This window comes from Excalfactoria chinensis, chromosome 5 (genome assembly GCF_039878825.1).
Source record: "Excalfactoria chinensis isolate bCotChi1 chromosome 5, bCotChi1.hap2, whole genome shotgun sequence".
Taxonomy (NCBI): domain Eukaryota; kingdom Metazoa; phylum Chordata; class Aves; order Galliformes; family Phasianidae; genus Excalfactoria; species Excalfactoria chinensis.
Genome location: NC_092829.1, coordinates 7,748,576 through 7,764,286, shown reverse-complemented (window position 1 = coordinate 7,764,286; position 15,711 = coordinate 7,748,576). Strand labels below are relative to the sequence as shown.

The following is a 15,711-nucleotide window of genomic DNA, read 5'->3' as shown; positions in this document are numbered from 1 at the left end:
AACATTCACTTTTCAGAGCATTGCAAAGAACATCTGGTTACTTGATAAAAACTTCTGCTTCCCATTGTTGCTACTGCTAAACAAAATAAAGTGAAAGACCCTGGGGAAATGACAGGTGAGGATTAGAAGGGATCCATTTGTCCCCATTCTCCCCACTGCTTTTGTTGTCAGTCTCCAACTTGCCATCATTTCATCAGCTTGGGAGAGGTTACAGGGAAATGAAAGTATGGCAAACTCCAGATTTTCTACTCATGTACTTTGTAATAAGAGTTCACCTGATGGGTTACAATAGAAAAATAGTGAGAAGGTATAAATGAGGAACGCAAAGAATCGGGCAGGTTTCTTCTTTCCCTTGGAGTCAAGGTGAACTCAGAAATGTGGTAAATCCAAAGATAATGGAAAAAATAGAAAATGACAGAGAAATACTGTCGAAGAACCATCATAAGAACTAATGGAAAAGCTGCTGCAGCTGGAACACTGTGAAGGAAAACCAGCCTGCACTTCTCCCTCCAGGAGCATGACAAGCGTGCTCTTCCCTTTGCTGCTGTCACCGCAAAGTGATTTTTTGCATGACTGCTGCAAGGGACCAGCTCCTCTCCAAGCGAGTGCTTGGGTTGTTTGACGACATGTGACTCTCCTTCTATATGAATAACATCTGCAAATACACAGAGAGTCTTTGGAATTGTTTCTGGTTTCAAATAATTTGTTATTTAGAGCATTTCAACCAGCCTCTCCCCTCCTTGCTGTTATGGCTGGTCACGATGTCACGTCCAAGCCTTTCCACTCCCTGCCTCAAAACATATTATTCTTATAACAATCAGGTGCTTGCATCCATGTGGCAGCTCTCAGCATCCCGAAGCCATCCCAAAGGAATGATGATGCTTGGTCTTCTAGGCAGAGCTGCTGAACCTTTTCAGACCAGTGAAGTCACAGGAAGGAATTATGAGGATGATACAAGAAAAATCAGTGACTACTCACTTGCATCCTTGGACCTGATGATCTTTGTGGGTCCCTTCCAATTTGGATTATTCTGTGATGATCTCCACCATACATCTAGAGGGCTTCTCCCACTCCCACATGGAGCTGAGCGACATCAAGCTTTCTTTCCTATCTTTATCCAGAGATAATACAAAAAAAGGCCATATTGGGTCAGAACAAAGGCACACACTGTCTAGGATTTCTCTCTAGCAAAGAACAGCAGTGATATGGAGGGCTGAGTGCAAAAATAGGGTGATCAAACCATCATACTTCCCCAGAACATTCTTTGCTCTGCCAGTGCTTTGTGGCTCTGCCAGTCAAAACCAGTGCCTTCTGTTTAATGCATTTCAATGAGTTTATTGACTATATCCTTTCTAGCAGCCCTTGTACCCCATGCAGTTTGGGCACCCAGAAGGTATTGCGCCAAGGGAATCTGCATCTTCGCTACAGTCCCATATGGGATGCTCTCCTTAAGCCATCCTGCTAAGTTTATCTGACGTGTCTTGTTCTTGTATTGGAGGAAAGGGGAAGGTGTGCAAGCACTCCCTCTGTGCTTAGACAGCAAGCAATGCTTTGTAACAACAATTTGCCCACGATTTGCTCAGCTGTACCGCCCCACTCCCTCACAGACTCTAAGGAGAGCAGCTCCAGAGGTGTGCAAGGACCAGAGGAGATGTCCCAGAGGAGACATCTGGGTAGCACGAAACAGGAGGGAGGCACACGGCTGTGTGCGCTGTCACCAGGCTGCCTGAGCAGAGAACTAATATCATTTGTGTGGGATTTTCCTCCCCCTCCCGCAGATCAAAAGGACAGCAGCAATGCAATCTGCTGTTTGTGTAGGAAATGTGTCAGAAGAGGGAAGGAGGGGATACACATGGGAACATCTGCTCTAAGAAGCCACTTGGAAATTAACCCTTTAGGTCCTAGGCTAGCCAGCACCTGCCTGCCCAGCACATCAGGGCCGCACGCACCCATGGCTCCTTCTGCAAAGTGCTGGAGAGATTTCGGGTGCCAGATGCTGCTGAGGAGCAGTTCCTCCCCTGGCTTCCTTGGGGAAGGACTGGGCTACCCCAGTGCTGGTGCTCCAGGGCCATCAGCAGCAGGGTGACTCCGCCGGCTGCATTAGGGTGTAGGAATTACTGTGTATGGCCAGACCCACATCCGTGCAACCCCTGGATGAGTGCAGGATTTGCAGTTTGGCTCCCTCAGTCACCAGTGCTCAGAGTGAGTGGGACTTTTTATCGCATTTATCAATCAAGCACGTGAAAGCTTCATTCTGCTGCTCCGCTGGTTGCTTTCTCAGAAAGGCCTTTAAACAACCTGGTGCAGGAAAATAAAAGTTTGGGTCACACCCTGTGGGTTTGCTCTGGTGTCCGTGGCTGTTACAGGTGCCCCTACCCAACCACAGCTGCCTCTTGTGCCCTTTGTGTGTACACTTGTCGCTGGGATAAAATATGTGCTGACCTGGCTTTGTACCAGACCATGCACAGAAATGAGTACAGCAGAGAAAAAAATAACTTTAAAAAAAAAAGGGGGTTGTATTCCTTCTTCCTCCTGCGTACAAAACTGAAAACTCTCACATTGTTCCAGCTCAAGAGAGTCAGGCACAAAAGGGAAAAAACAGCCCCGTGTTGTTCTAGGCCAGCCGCCAAACCGACTTGTGCAAGTTCGTGCTGGCAGCGGTGTCCCCGGGCAGAGGGGCTGTGCTGGTGACTGCTGGCCCTGCTCCTGGTGTCACCGTCCTGCCATCCCACGGCCCCGCATGCTGAGTTGAGGGGCTCTTGATTTATTTGGCAAAAACCCACCTTGTGACCGCCGAGGTGGCACACAGAAGTCCCTGCGAACACATCGGCCTCAGGCTGCTCCTGGAGGTGGTCCAGCAAATCCTTACCCACAGAAATACTTCCACACAAGTATTTCAGTCAACAGGATTCCTTGCGTGAGTAAGGGATTGTGGGGTTTAGCCTTTACCCATCTTATTTTTCCAGTATGTAAAATACACTTTTCATCAGCCTCTCTTGAGAACTTTGCCATTTTTGTCCTTCTGCTGTTCTGACAGGTTTTCCCTATTTACCCAGATTCTCCCATCACTTCAAACACCGTTTAACTTGTGATTTCTTTGCCATCTCCCCTCCGTATAAATCTCTTCACGTTTGTCTGCCTTACCTGTAGACATGAGTTAAATCAGCAATCTGACCTCCTGGTCAGGAGGCAGACAGAGATCGTTTGGATTTCAGTTTTACTTTTAGTACAGTCTGTTTTTCATTTTCTGCAAATGACCATAGTAAAATCATAGAATATCTTGAGTTGGAAGAGACCCGTAATGATCACTGAGTCCACTCCTAATCATAGAATCACAGAATGGGTTGGCTTGGAAGGGACCTTAAAGCCCACCCAGCTCCAACCCCCAGATGTGGGCTGGTTGCCTCCACCAGCTCAGGCTGTCCAGGGCCCCATCCAGCCTGGCCTTGGATACCTCCGGGGATGGAGCACCCACAGCTTCTCCAACTCTCTGCTAACATCTCCACCATCCTTTATTCCACTTATTTCCCCACGGACCCAGCCCTACAACCTGCTTTGAGTGGCCAACATCCACTGAACTCAGCAACCACCTTCTTAACGCTATTCACATATCTCAGCAATTCATTAGAACAGGACCTACACTGAGAGTCTAATTAAGACCAAAGTTCCACATTCATTTCCAGAGCAGTAAAAAGCAAGTTATGTAAACTCACAGCAAGTATTTCTTCTTTTACCAGAACAGCAAGATAAAAGCATAAAACATCCATAGGCAAAACAGTAAAGGAGGGGAGTGAAGGATTTGGCAGACAGCACATAAGAGAAGGAAGTCTAGAAAGATATTTTTATTTGCATTTCTTACATTACATTCTCTGGACTTTCCCTCCACCTGGAATATATTAGAAGGAACAAGAGCGACCAGTGGGATGGCTACTATAAGACAACAGCAGCTCTTTTCGACTAGGAAAATGGTCAGTCTTGCTCTCCCCATTTGCAGCCCTCGGTTCTCCGTTCGCAGCCCAGTCCTGACCCAGACTCACAAAGGAGTTGAGCAGAGGGTGGGAACACAACGAGCCCAGCTTCCTTCTGCACACAGCTCCCAGTCCCCCCACAATCCTTCATGTCCAATCCTGTATCTTCCCAAATCCTCATCCCATCTCCTCTGACCAGATCAGGGAGAATGAGAGCAAAGAGAAGCTGACATGTTGGGAGGAGATGTCCATGCTGAAGAAGCCTATTACATTTTAAAACTAGTAGTTTATGTATTTAGAGACAAAATAGTGAAGAAGCATGGATCCATGAGCAAGGGACACCCCACTGGATAGCATGAAAACGATACAAGGGTGTGAAAGAATGTCTGGGGTGAGTGGGGAAGAGGCTAGGAGATGATGCCACTGTAAGCACTCCATGTGCAGAAGGTCTTGAAGGTGGGAGCAAGGAGCTTGGTTGTGATTCAGAACTTGAATAAAGAAACAATAAAGAAACAGTAGAGGTGATTCCTGCAGCCATCAGCGTGGCTTAGAGAGGGCAGAAGTGGGCCTCACTAAGGCCAATGGTTGTAGTAATCATGGTGTGAGCTGTGTAGGGCGTGAGTGAAGGACTTAGGATGTGAAACGGAGACAAGTGAGATGTATGTTTGGTTTTTGTTTTAACTTGTGTCTGGGATGCTCACACTTGTCTATATTTGCTCAGCCTGGTTTGATACAAAACTGCCGTGGAACAGCAAAAATCAAAGGAAGACTAAAATTATATGCCATGCATTTGGGGAAAGATGGAGTCTTTTCACACCTGAGATGGCAGATTTATCAAAGCAGGATCACAGTGCTCATTCTAATATAGTCAGCAAACCAACAACCTTACAACTCATCCCACTTAAGAGACCTTTTGCAGGCAGTGAGATAAGTACACTCATCAACCCTCTGCATCACAAAGCTCAGGGTAACAGTTGGAGGTGAGGTTGATTTACCCCGGGACAAAGCACATCCCAAAGAACTGCTGCTGAACTGGCACCCAAACGCCACTTGTACGGGGCCTTTTATTCTAGGTTATATTTTTGCTTAGTGAGTGTTTCCACTGTGAGATTTCCCAGTTCCAACATAGCAAAACATGTCTGCAATATTTAGCTCTGCTTTCTTCTGGGAGTTACTAAAATAAAGTGCATTGTTAACAAAGAGTACTATTTGCCTACAAACAGAGCAACACCAGTTAAGAACTTCTCCTTTAGCACGATATTTGTAACCCCACACTGGGCCCTGCAGCGCTGAGAACAAATCAGCTGCTGATTTAAAGGGTTTTTGCCTGGGCCTGGTAAATTTGATGCCTGGTCCCAAAGCAGACACCAATTTTGTCTCTTACAATCTGCCATTATTTACAACCTCTCATTGTCACCCTCTATATATCCTGCTCCAAACTTCCACCCACCTGTTAATTTATAACATGGGCTCCTGGTTTTGCTTCCTGGGGATTGATGGATGGATAAATAAATAAAGCAAATATCAAAAAGGAAGCAAGTTGCTTAATTGTATTAGATAATTCCAAAGTAAATGTATATTAGATTCTGAATGTAAGCAAGCAAACCAGAGCAGCATTGAAATATGGCTGCCAGGGTGATTAGTGAGGACAAAAGGGAAAAAAACCTCCCAGAGAGGAGATGGTGCCTTATCGATAGCACATATACTTCCTCAACCTGTACAAACCCTGTACGTGAAAAAAAACAACACAAGAACACCAGCAGATTTTTACAGGCTGAAAATGTACCTTCATTTACACTTTCTATAAATCCAAAACACAGCAGATTGTAACAAGACCAAGCAGAAGCTGAGGGTTCGGCAGGCAGAGTGAAACTGTGAAGGACAAATAGCGAAGAGGAAGAAGCTTTCTCCCGGCTGCTGCTGCTGCTGGACATGCAGTGCAGGTGCGATGGGAAGTGCCTGGTGGCTCAGAGCCTGCAGAGCCCATTGCACCTCTCATGCTTGTTCCTAGATCAGCCTGTCCTTATTGATGTTACAGAAAATATGAGTTAATAAGCAATATATGTAGCTTAAGGCTAACGGGAGTCTGTGCATTCTGTAGGATGTTTTGACAGTGGAGGCATAAGGCACTGCAATACACGCTCACCAACAGTCCAGTGCACACAGGTCTTGTTATCAGGGATGAATCAGCAGGGCAGCCATAAAGCTAATAGCATGTACATAAGCACACTGCTCAGGAGGATGTCTGCAATATATACTCAGATTAATGTCTGGAATGGCAATAGTGCACGTTAATGCTTCCTTGAGTCCCACAGGATGTGCTAGGACAGGATCTGTGGGAAGTTCACCCCGCTTGTCTATGGCTTGGATGTAAACTGGGCGACTCCTGAAAGCTGACCTTGGTTCTGACTGCAGGTAAATGCTGGAACAGACTGAAAGTGGGGAAGATCCACAGATGCCAGTGGCAGCACCTTCTCTTAATTGCATGGGGCTATTTTAGAAGGCAACATGAAGCATTTGATCCTTCTAATGCATGCAGATGTCCGTCTAAATCAACATTTGGAAAAACTGGGAAGAACTTCTGCAAATCAACCTTGCTACGACCGATAGATCTGAAACATCTCCATTGCCTGCAGTGTTACACAGTTCCTGCCTCTCCCTCTGAAGTGCGATTAGACTCCCACAAAGGAGATGCCATGCTGAAGGAAGAAAAAGAAAATCACATAAAAACACGGAAATCATGTAGAAACAAACACAAAGAGGCTGCTACCCAATGAGGTGAGAAAGAAAAACGATTAAACTGCGTGAAAAACCTGTTGCTACCACTTCTGCATTTGGCCCACGAAGAGGGACGGAGAGGCCCCACTGGGTAAACATGCTCTCTCCTGGGATCAAAGGGGAAGGAATGGAAGCGAGTCCTCAGGCTCCGTGGACCCAATCCAGTTGGTTTTCTACTAATTTCTGTGGGCTTTGGCAGCATACAAAACAGGGACTGGGGCTGGCAAAGGAAAGCCCTGCCATTACAGCCAAGTTTCCACTCTGCCCTAAAACAGCAGAAGGGTTTTAGCGGAGCTCAGGAATGCATGTGGCACAAAGGGTGCCCAATACGTCAGCTCCCAGCCTTCTCCATCAGTTCCTGTTCCATGCAGCTGTCTCCACATCTGGCAATGCGATGGTGGTGATGTCCCCCAGCCTGGGGCCTGGTCCCAGTGTTCCCTATGACAGCCAGGCAGCTCCTTCCCCTCGGGGTAAGGCTGAAAACGGAGCCTGTTCTGAATGGTATGGGGTCCCCAGCCTGGGGCTGGGGCTGGAAGCAGATCATTTGCTTGTGACTTTGTGCTTTCACAATGGCTTTCAGAACGGAGCAGCTCACAGAAAAAAAAAGCTTCTGGGGCAGTTCTTCCTGTTGCCTTGCCTCGAGTAATCGCTCTGGGCCTGTTTACACTAGCAAGTTGTACTACCAGTATTTTATACAGGCACAGGTAAATCAGCACAACACCTGCATTGTGTGTCTGCTGCTGCCCGGCGTGAAGGCGAATGCAGGGCTTGGCAGGTTCTGGAAAGCAAGCCAGGAACCTGGGGAGCAGATGCTAAGAAGGAACAGGCATGGGTGTAGGGCATGGGATCTCATCCTGGGTACTGACCACAGGTTTACTGTGAAATTGTGATGAGTTTACTAAAAATAAAGTCCTGTTACATTGCAAGAGAATTACTTGGTTTGCTCAGCCCAGATCAGAGGGGGATGAGGGGAGGCCTGATGGCACCTGCAGCTCCTCACAGGGAGTGGAGGGGCAGCATCTGGAAGCAGCAGGGCCTGAGGGAATGGCATGGAGCTGTGTCAGGGGATGGTCAGGTCGGGGTTAGGGAAAGGTCTGCACCAAAGGGCCATGGACATGGAACAGGCTGCCCAGGGCAGTGGGTACAGCCCCAGTGCTGGAGCTCAGGGAGCACTGGGACACCACTCTCAGACATTGGGTTTGGATTTGGGTGATGCTGTGTGGAGCCAGGGGTTGGACCAGATGATCCTTGTGAACCTATGTTATAGCTTATAGAATCCAAGCAGGAATTACATCCTCCATTCTTTTCTAAAGCCCTCGGTTGTGCCAAACAGCAATGGATGTAGCCCCAGCGCCTTCCATTTGTTCACTGGAGGTGGGCACCTCCCCGTTCTGGGCTGGGGTTTCCCAGTTTGAGCGCTGTGGATAACGGCATTACGTTATGCAGAGCTTTGGGATGACGCAGTCACTAAAGGTGCTCCAAATAGACCGGCACTCGCTGCCAACCCAATTCAGCGGTTGAGGTCTGTAAGGGAAAAGTGGCAAAACAGTCACTGACTGCTGCAACACAGAGCCTGAGGACAGAACAGCAAAGAGCTGGATTAAATTACTATCAAATACGCCAGCTGATAAAGCTGATGTATGAAGGTGCTAACGCTAGCACCGTGCATTGGAAAACACACACCGGGCAACGCCGGAGTTGGGAGCGGGACGGCCAACACAGCGGCCGGGCGGGGAGGAAGGGAGGAGGAGGAGGAGAAAGAGCAGGAGGAGGGAGCAGCCGGCAGCACGCACCGGCCGCCGGGGCTGGCCGGGCCGGCGGGGGCTATTGTGTGCACCAGCCGGGGACGCGCGCACACACACACACACACACACACACACACACACAGACACGCTCGCACACACGCACTCACTCACACCCGCGGCTCGGAGGGAAAGTATCGCGAGAGCGGCCGGCGAACAACCTGCTCCGCAGCCCCGTCGGCCCCGCGCCGCGCCCGCGGAGCGCCGCGCACCGCGCACATGCGGCCGCACAGCCCCGCCGCCGCCCGCCGGTGAGTACGGACCGGCCGAGCCCCGCGGCCCCGGGAAAGAGAGAGCCCCGCAAAGTTACGGAGAGCGGAGCCGGGAGAGGACGGGGTGGAAGGGGGGGCTGGGGGTGGGGGTGGGAAGCGGCCGAAAAGCGGCTCCGCGGTGCCCCCCCCCCGCTCGCTCCGGCGAAGGTCACCGCGGCGGTGCGGGGAAGGAGCTGTGCGGCGGGAGGGGAGGAAGGGGGGGGGGGGGGGTCCTGGGGGCGGGCTCGGGGCAAGTTTGTGGGATTTAATCGCGGGCTATAAATGGGGCTGCTGGAACTTTAAAAGGCAGCAAGCTGTGGTTGGCTGGTAGCGAGATTTGGAGTAACATATGGCATTAAAAGGCGCACAGCTGGAGGTAGCATTTCCATCGCAGTGAAGTCAGAGCAGCTGACTCTCCAGCTTGCGGTGTAATTAGCAAACCGAGCACTCCTCCTTCCCTCCGCCCGCCTGCCTCCCTCCCGCCGCGCCGCGCTCGCACCCGCACCGCTCCGCGCTCCTCCCGCACGGCTCCGGCTCCGCGCCCCGGGAAGGTAAGAGCCCGGCGGGCACCGCACCCGGCCCTGCCCTCCTCCCGCCGCTTATTCCCCCCTTCGGCTTTTAATAACTTCCAGGGAAACTTTTTATTTTTTATTTTTTCTTCCTTAATTTATTCTTTTTTTTTTATTATTTATTTTTTTGTTGTTATTTCCTGCATGCGGAACTCGAGGGGTGTCCCCGCTCTGCCCACCCCTCGCCCCCCCCCCCCCACCCCCAATACCGGAGATACCGCCCCGTCCCCAGCGCCGCCCGCGGGTTGTGTTGTGGTTCGGTGCATAACGACGGGGGAGAAAGTTTAAATGGGGGCTGCGTTGCGGGACGGGGATGGGCAGTGCCGGGGGATGCCCCGAGATGGGCGGCTGGGAAGAGCTGCGGAGTTTGGTGCTTGTTCTTCTTTTCTGGTTTTCCTCCCCTGCGTTTTCCTCTTAATTTTATGAAGTGAAAGAAACAAAGGTGGAGGGGCTGCTGCTTTTGGTGCTTTTGTTTACTTCCAATCAAGTTTTTCCTGTTTGGAGCAGGTGTGAGGGGATGAGGAGCTGCTGTGCTGCTTATCCTTTTTTTTTCCCTCTCTCCTTTTTCTTCTTCCCCCCCTTCTCTCCTCACCCCCCCCTCTCCCCCCCCTCAATAAAACCATTACACCCAATTAGCAGCAAACGCTATCTGCGCGGCTCTCCTTTCTCCTCGCGTTACCCCAAAGCCGATCTGTTTGCTCCAGCTGCTAGGAGGCTTTAGTTTACAGTAGCATTCAAGTTTTTCCTGTTTTGAACAGGTTATGAAGGAAGAATGGAGTTTCCAGACCATAGCCGCCAGTTGCTGCAGTGTCTGAGTCAGCAGCGTCACCAGGGCTTCCTGTGTGACTGTACTGTGTTGGTTGGAGAAGCTCAGTTCCGAGCGCACAGAGCCGTCCTCGCCTCTTGCAGCATGTACTTCCATCTTTTCTACAGGGACCAGTTAGACAAAAGGGATATTGTGCATCTGAACAGTGACATTGTCACGGCCCCTGCCTTCAGCCTGCTGCTCGAATTCATGTACGAGGGGAAGCTGGAGTTCCACAGCCTCCCGGTGGAAGATGTGCTGGCCGCCGCCAGCTACCTCCACATGTATGACATTGTGAAAGTCTGCAAGGGCAAGTTGAAAGATAAAGAATCGGGCTTGGAGGAGAAGCCGGGCGATGAGGCGGCCGTGCCGGACAAAGCGGAGCGTTTCCTCGATGAGTTTGAGCCGGGGGGCAAAGCGAGATTGGAATATGAGCGGGCCGTGGGCAAGGAGAAGGTGGGCTCCCACCCCGCCTGGCCCTGCGGCCCCCCCAGCCTCAGCCCGGCCGAGGCAGAGCCCTGCGTGGCGGCAGCTGGAAAAACAAAGGCGAATGTCAATAGTTGTGCGGGACCTTTGTCCCAAAGGTCTGCCAGCCGTCCCCCGGTGTCGAGCGAGGCCGACTGCGCGCTGGATTTGTCTTTCAAACCCGTGCTGGGGAGAGATTCCTCGCAGCCCTCCTATGCTTTCGGACAGCTGGCTTCCGACAGCCAGCAGCAGGGCACCGAGCCGCTGGTGAAGGATGAACAAGAGTCGCTGTCAGAGCGGGAGGACGGCGAAGCCGGCAGTCCGGAGAGTCAGCATTTTGGGAACTCTGCCAAGAGCCTGGTGACAGGGTTAGGACACATGTTCGCGGGGAATGGCAGCTCTCACGGCCGGGAGGAGGACCTAGACCAAGAGCGAGAGGAGAGCGAGGACGACATGGACCCCGCGGACATCTCTGCGGGCGTGCTGGTGCCCCCGGGGCACATCTGCATCTGCCCGCTGTGCAGCAAGGTGTTCCCCAGCCCGCACGTCCTGCAGCTGCACCTCAGCTCCCACTTCCGCGATAAGGACGGCGCGAGGAGCCGCCTCTCCCCCGACGGCGCCGTGCCCACCTGCACCCTCTGCGGGAAGACTTTTTCCTGCATGTACACCCTGAAGCGGCACGAGAGGACGCACTCGGGCGAGAAGCCCTACACCTGCGGGCAGTGCGGGAAGAGCTTCCAGTACTCGCACAACCTGAGCCGCCACGCGGTCGTGCACACCCGCGAGAAGCCCCACGGCTGCAAGTGGTGCGAGAGACGCTTCACGCAGTCGGGGGATCTGTACAGACACATCCGCAAGTTCCATTGTGGCCTTGTCAAGTCTTTGGTTGTTTGAGACATGGGGTTCTTATTATTTCCCCCCGCTCCCTCCCCCCCCCTTTTAAAGCAGGGAAAAAAGGCAGCATTTGAATTTTTTTGTTTTTCCTTTCTTTTCTCCCCACCCCTTTTTTATTTTGGTGATATTCACTTTTCAGGTATTTGATCTTTAAAAGATGCAGAGGTACACACTCCAGAGGCCTTTCAATGCAATCCCACCTCCCATTGCCCCAGCCCTGCCCCTCGGATCTCCCCACGTTCCATTATTAATGTGAAACAATCTCAGTCATTCTGCGATGATTTAGCACCTGTTCTCGTGCTGGAAGTACTCGCTTCGTGGTCGGGGAGGTTCTATTTATTTATTAACTTTTATTTTAAGTTGGAAGAAGGATTGATTGTCAGTTCTGGAGGAATGCTTGGATCCTGTTAAACTCCCCTGATCCATCTGCATGTTGCCCAGAGATGTTTGGAGAGATGAGCGATGCTTTCAATACATTTCAGTGCAGAGGAAGTTAGTAGTGCTCTCTCTTGAGTAGCTGGCAGCAGCCTTATGGTGCTGGAGGAAACTCTGACTGGCCCAGAAAGTAATAAGGGGGGGGAGGTGAGAATTGCTGGGTACACCTTTGGTACTGCTCACTTCTTAAAACTCTCTTCCTTAGTTTGGAGTAGCTCCACTATTGAATGTGAAGGTTTGCCTTCAGCCTTGACTTATTTCCCTCCTACCCATTGTCCTCACCTACTGAGCTGCCCGGTGGCCCCAATGGGCACGGATCTGTGTTGTCCCTGGCTTCTTTAATCCCCATGTTGAGATGCAGGGACTGATGGGGTGGGAACCCCTTTGGGTTGGTGCTGCTGCAGAAGGCAGGAGATGCTTTGCTGCCTTAGTTGGTTCAGCAGCTCAGGATTTAATTTATTTATATTCTTCATGAAGTTGGTGATCCCTCTGGGCCCGCTTCTGTGCAATCCCTGAGGGCAGAATGAAGGGAAACCGCTGGAGGGAGGCATGGCCCAGCTCTCCCCACCATCCCATCCCACCCAGCCATTCACCACCTTTCCAGGGGAGGTTTTTGGATTTGGGGTTTTATTTTTATTATTATTATTCCTTTAAATTCCTGTAAGCTGAGGCTGCCTGTAACCACAACCAGCGTTACTCCAAACACAACTCAATGGTAGAGCATCCTTTATTGTCAGGTGATTCCCACCCCGTCGAGTTCTCCCTTTGAGGTGTGTGTGTATGGAATGACATCTGAGGGTTCTGACTGCTGTTCTCCATTACTGATCTTCACCAGTTTTCCTGACACTCCTGGAACTGTTCTGTGAAACACATAAGTTTATTTTTTAAACGAACGTGAAGCACTGAGTTTGATTCTTTCTTTTCCCTCCTTAAAGGTGTGCTTAAAAATAATGTATTTCACCTTATAAAGAAAAGAATTGCCTAAAGCCTTCCCCCTCTGGTCCAAAAACCTGAGCACTACCTACATGAGTAATATGGGGTTGGTTTTTATTATCTTTTTGTTATAGCTAAGTACATCCTCTCGAAGAAGAAAAATTGAGATATACTTGTTGCAGCCTTGTCCCATTCATCTCTTAAACTATGAATGTACGTGTAATGTGAAATTTTGCTTCTATTTATAGTTTGGGGTTTTGTTTTCAGTCTGATTTCTCAACTGTAAGATATTTTTGCTGAACCTGTTACATAGGGGGAGTCGTGGGAGAGTTCTTTATCTTGAACTTAAGTGTCTTTGGTACTGTGGTCTTATTCTACTTAATCAGTTTCTGTTCTATTTCTCCTTTTGTTGCTGTGATTGGAAATAGCACTGAACAAAATCTACTAAAATTAAGTTATTTTTTTTTTCCTTTCTACTAAAATTAAGTTACTTTTTTTTTCTCCTGAAGATACTTGATATAGTATTTATTAGCTTTTTTTTTGTTTGTTTTTTGAAGTGGAGTTGTTACTGTTAATCTATTTCGAAACGAGTTACTTTACACTTTAATAACGGTGGTTTTGCATGTTGAACGACATGTGAAGAGTTAATGTAGAGTCAGCATTACTGGAGCTGGAGATCTTAATTTTGCATCCTTGTTACACTTTTTGCCTTTCAGCCTTCAGTCTGTTGGGGTGTTGTTTTCTTTTTGTTGGTTATTTTTTTTTCCTAAGGGCATAGAAGAGGATGTGCCATAAGACATCCCTGGTGTATGGAGCAGGGAAAGGTTGAACCGAGTTTGTGTCTGACATTAGTATAGGAATAACTCATTGAACTGATGCTCTGAGCATACTCTGTACTGCAGTGAATACAGGACAAAAGTTTTAAAAGGAAAAGAAAAAAAAACAAGCCTTTTCTCATTCTTTCCTCCATCACAAACACGCTGTTCTCATAGTCTGGTATTTGTGCTCCCACTCGTCATAGCTTGAATTTCTAAAGTAAAGATGTTTGCACTTATTTTTGTTCTTAAGGTGACTTTTTTTTTTTGCTCTCTCTGTGTCTCCGACTTGAAGCTGCAGTAGCTCTAAGCGTGTTTTCCAAGGGGTTTGTGGCTCTACAGAGAAGTACTCAAACCATTGCACACTGGGCTCGTCTTTGCAGGAACTCTGTCACTGTGGGGCAGTCGCCGTCTCAGTAGGGGACGGTGCTGCTCTGCATTTTAAACACTGGATTTGTCTTCTACTGCAAACAAATACTGTGAAGTTGATGTAAAAACAAACAAAAATAACTCACAAAAAAGAAAAAAAAACATGGATATTTTTAATTGTTTTTAATCTTTGGTGCAGTTCAGAGTAAATATGTATATTTAAAGACACTAATTTTTTGTGGGAGAGTTTTATAGTATACAGTATGTAGAAAAAGCTATTGGAATGGAGTATATTTTATAAAGACGTTCTATCACTGTTTTATAGTGAACTATTTTTTTCCTTCAGTGTTAGCGTTGTGCTGTTAGCCTAGGTCCGACAATCGCAGGGAGAGTGACTTCAGCTGTTGTTAGCGCTTAGTTTTGCGTGGAGTTCTGTTTGCAACTGTATTGGTATGTGCTGTACAATGTGACAATCGTGACTAGGATTGTTGTCTTTACAAATTTCCACGAAATAAAATGTGCTAGAGTTGTAAACTTGAGCCTCCTCCTCCCCCTCTAGTGGAAGGGAGGGTGGTTGGGGTTGTTCTTTGTGACATACAGCTGGTGCCGCTGTTTCGATGGCATTTGTGGACTCATTAAAGTTGGGAAGGACCTCTAAGATCATCTAGCCCACCTGCCACCAATATCGCCCACTGAAGTTGATGCTCCAGCATTTCTTTCTTTTTGGGTCAGTGGGAGTTGTAGATACGCAAAGCGCTGTGCACGGTTGGATCCTGAGCCCACGTGGATGGAGGGAGCTTGGCAGGCACCAAAACCTCAGTAGGTTTGGAAGAGCTGAGCTCTGCCCCAGCTCCTGCTGTCCCGCAGCTGTTTGGTTTCAGCAGGAGCTGGGGTTGGGAGGAGGAAGACATGAGCTGCATGCACCAGCTGCTGCCTGGGGGGAGGAGAGGAGCCCACGGATGGTTTTACACCTGTATTACGCCTTTTATTGCTTAATTCTTGCGAGGCAAAGGGCCCTGCTGGAGTCAGGCTGCTTTGGGATGGTGTTCCTCAAGGGAAGGGCAAATGAGAGGTGGATCTGGTGTGCAGGCGCAGCTGTCTGCCCTCCTGCTGTCAGGTAGTCGCTTCTCTGCAATGCTATCAAAACAGGAATATTTCCTGTATTTAATCATGCTTGGTGCAGCCTGTGCGTCCATCCCCATCCATAGGGAGCACAGAGATGTGTGTCGTTCCTGCAACATCTGGTTCTGAGGCAAAAAATCTTAGAAATACTTTTAAAGTTTGTATTTCTGCTTTTTTGGGGAGGGGAGCGGGGATGGAAATCTCCCCGCAGTTGCACTGTCTGTGGCATGCTCTGTAAGTGAGTGGAAGGAGCTATAACTCGCCCTGCTCAAATCTGGGTGCTGTGCTGTGCTAGGAAGGCAGCAAGCTTTCCTTGGTGGGGGGTAAGGAAAAGCGAGGGGGGGGTCTGGGGGTGGGAGGGAGAAGAAGCAGAAAGAGCTTCTCCTGGGATATGGGCAGCTATAAATAACTGCACATAGACTGAGGGGAGCAGCCCACGTCTGTGCTGGTGTGGGCGTGCTGTGCTTTTTTTGTTGTTGTTGTTGATATCAATTGCTAATGTGAA

The 15,711-nt window shown here is 49.2% G+C and overlaps 1 protein-coding gene across 2 annotated transcripts; it reads left to right on the top strand.

The window, feature by feature from the left end:
* The first annotated feature begins 8,660 nt into the window (after positions 1–8,660).
* ZBTB42 (zinc finger and BTB domain containing 42) lies at positions 8,661–14,621 on the top strand. 2 transcript variants are annotated; one of them, XM_072339159.1, is made up of 3 exons: positions 8,661–8,799; positions 9,194–9,350; positions 10,127–14,621. In XM_072339159.1, exon 3 carries the CDS (start codon positions 10,141–10,143, stop codon positions 11,530–11,532), a length of 1,392 nt encoding a protein of 463 aa, XP_072195260.1. In that variant the 5' UTR covers positions 8,661–8,799; positions 9,194–9,350; positions 10,127–10,140; the 3' UTR covers positions 11,533–14,621. The 2 variants fall into 2 exon arrangements, with proteins under 2 accessions (XP_072195260.1, XP_072195261.1); XM_072339160.1 differs by lacking the exon at positions 9,194–9,350 and having other exon boundaries at positions 8,672–8,799; positions 10,127–14,615.
* Positions 14,622–15,711: the final 1,090 nt, after the last annotated feature.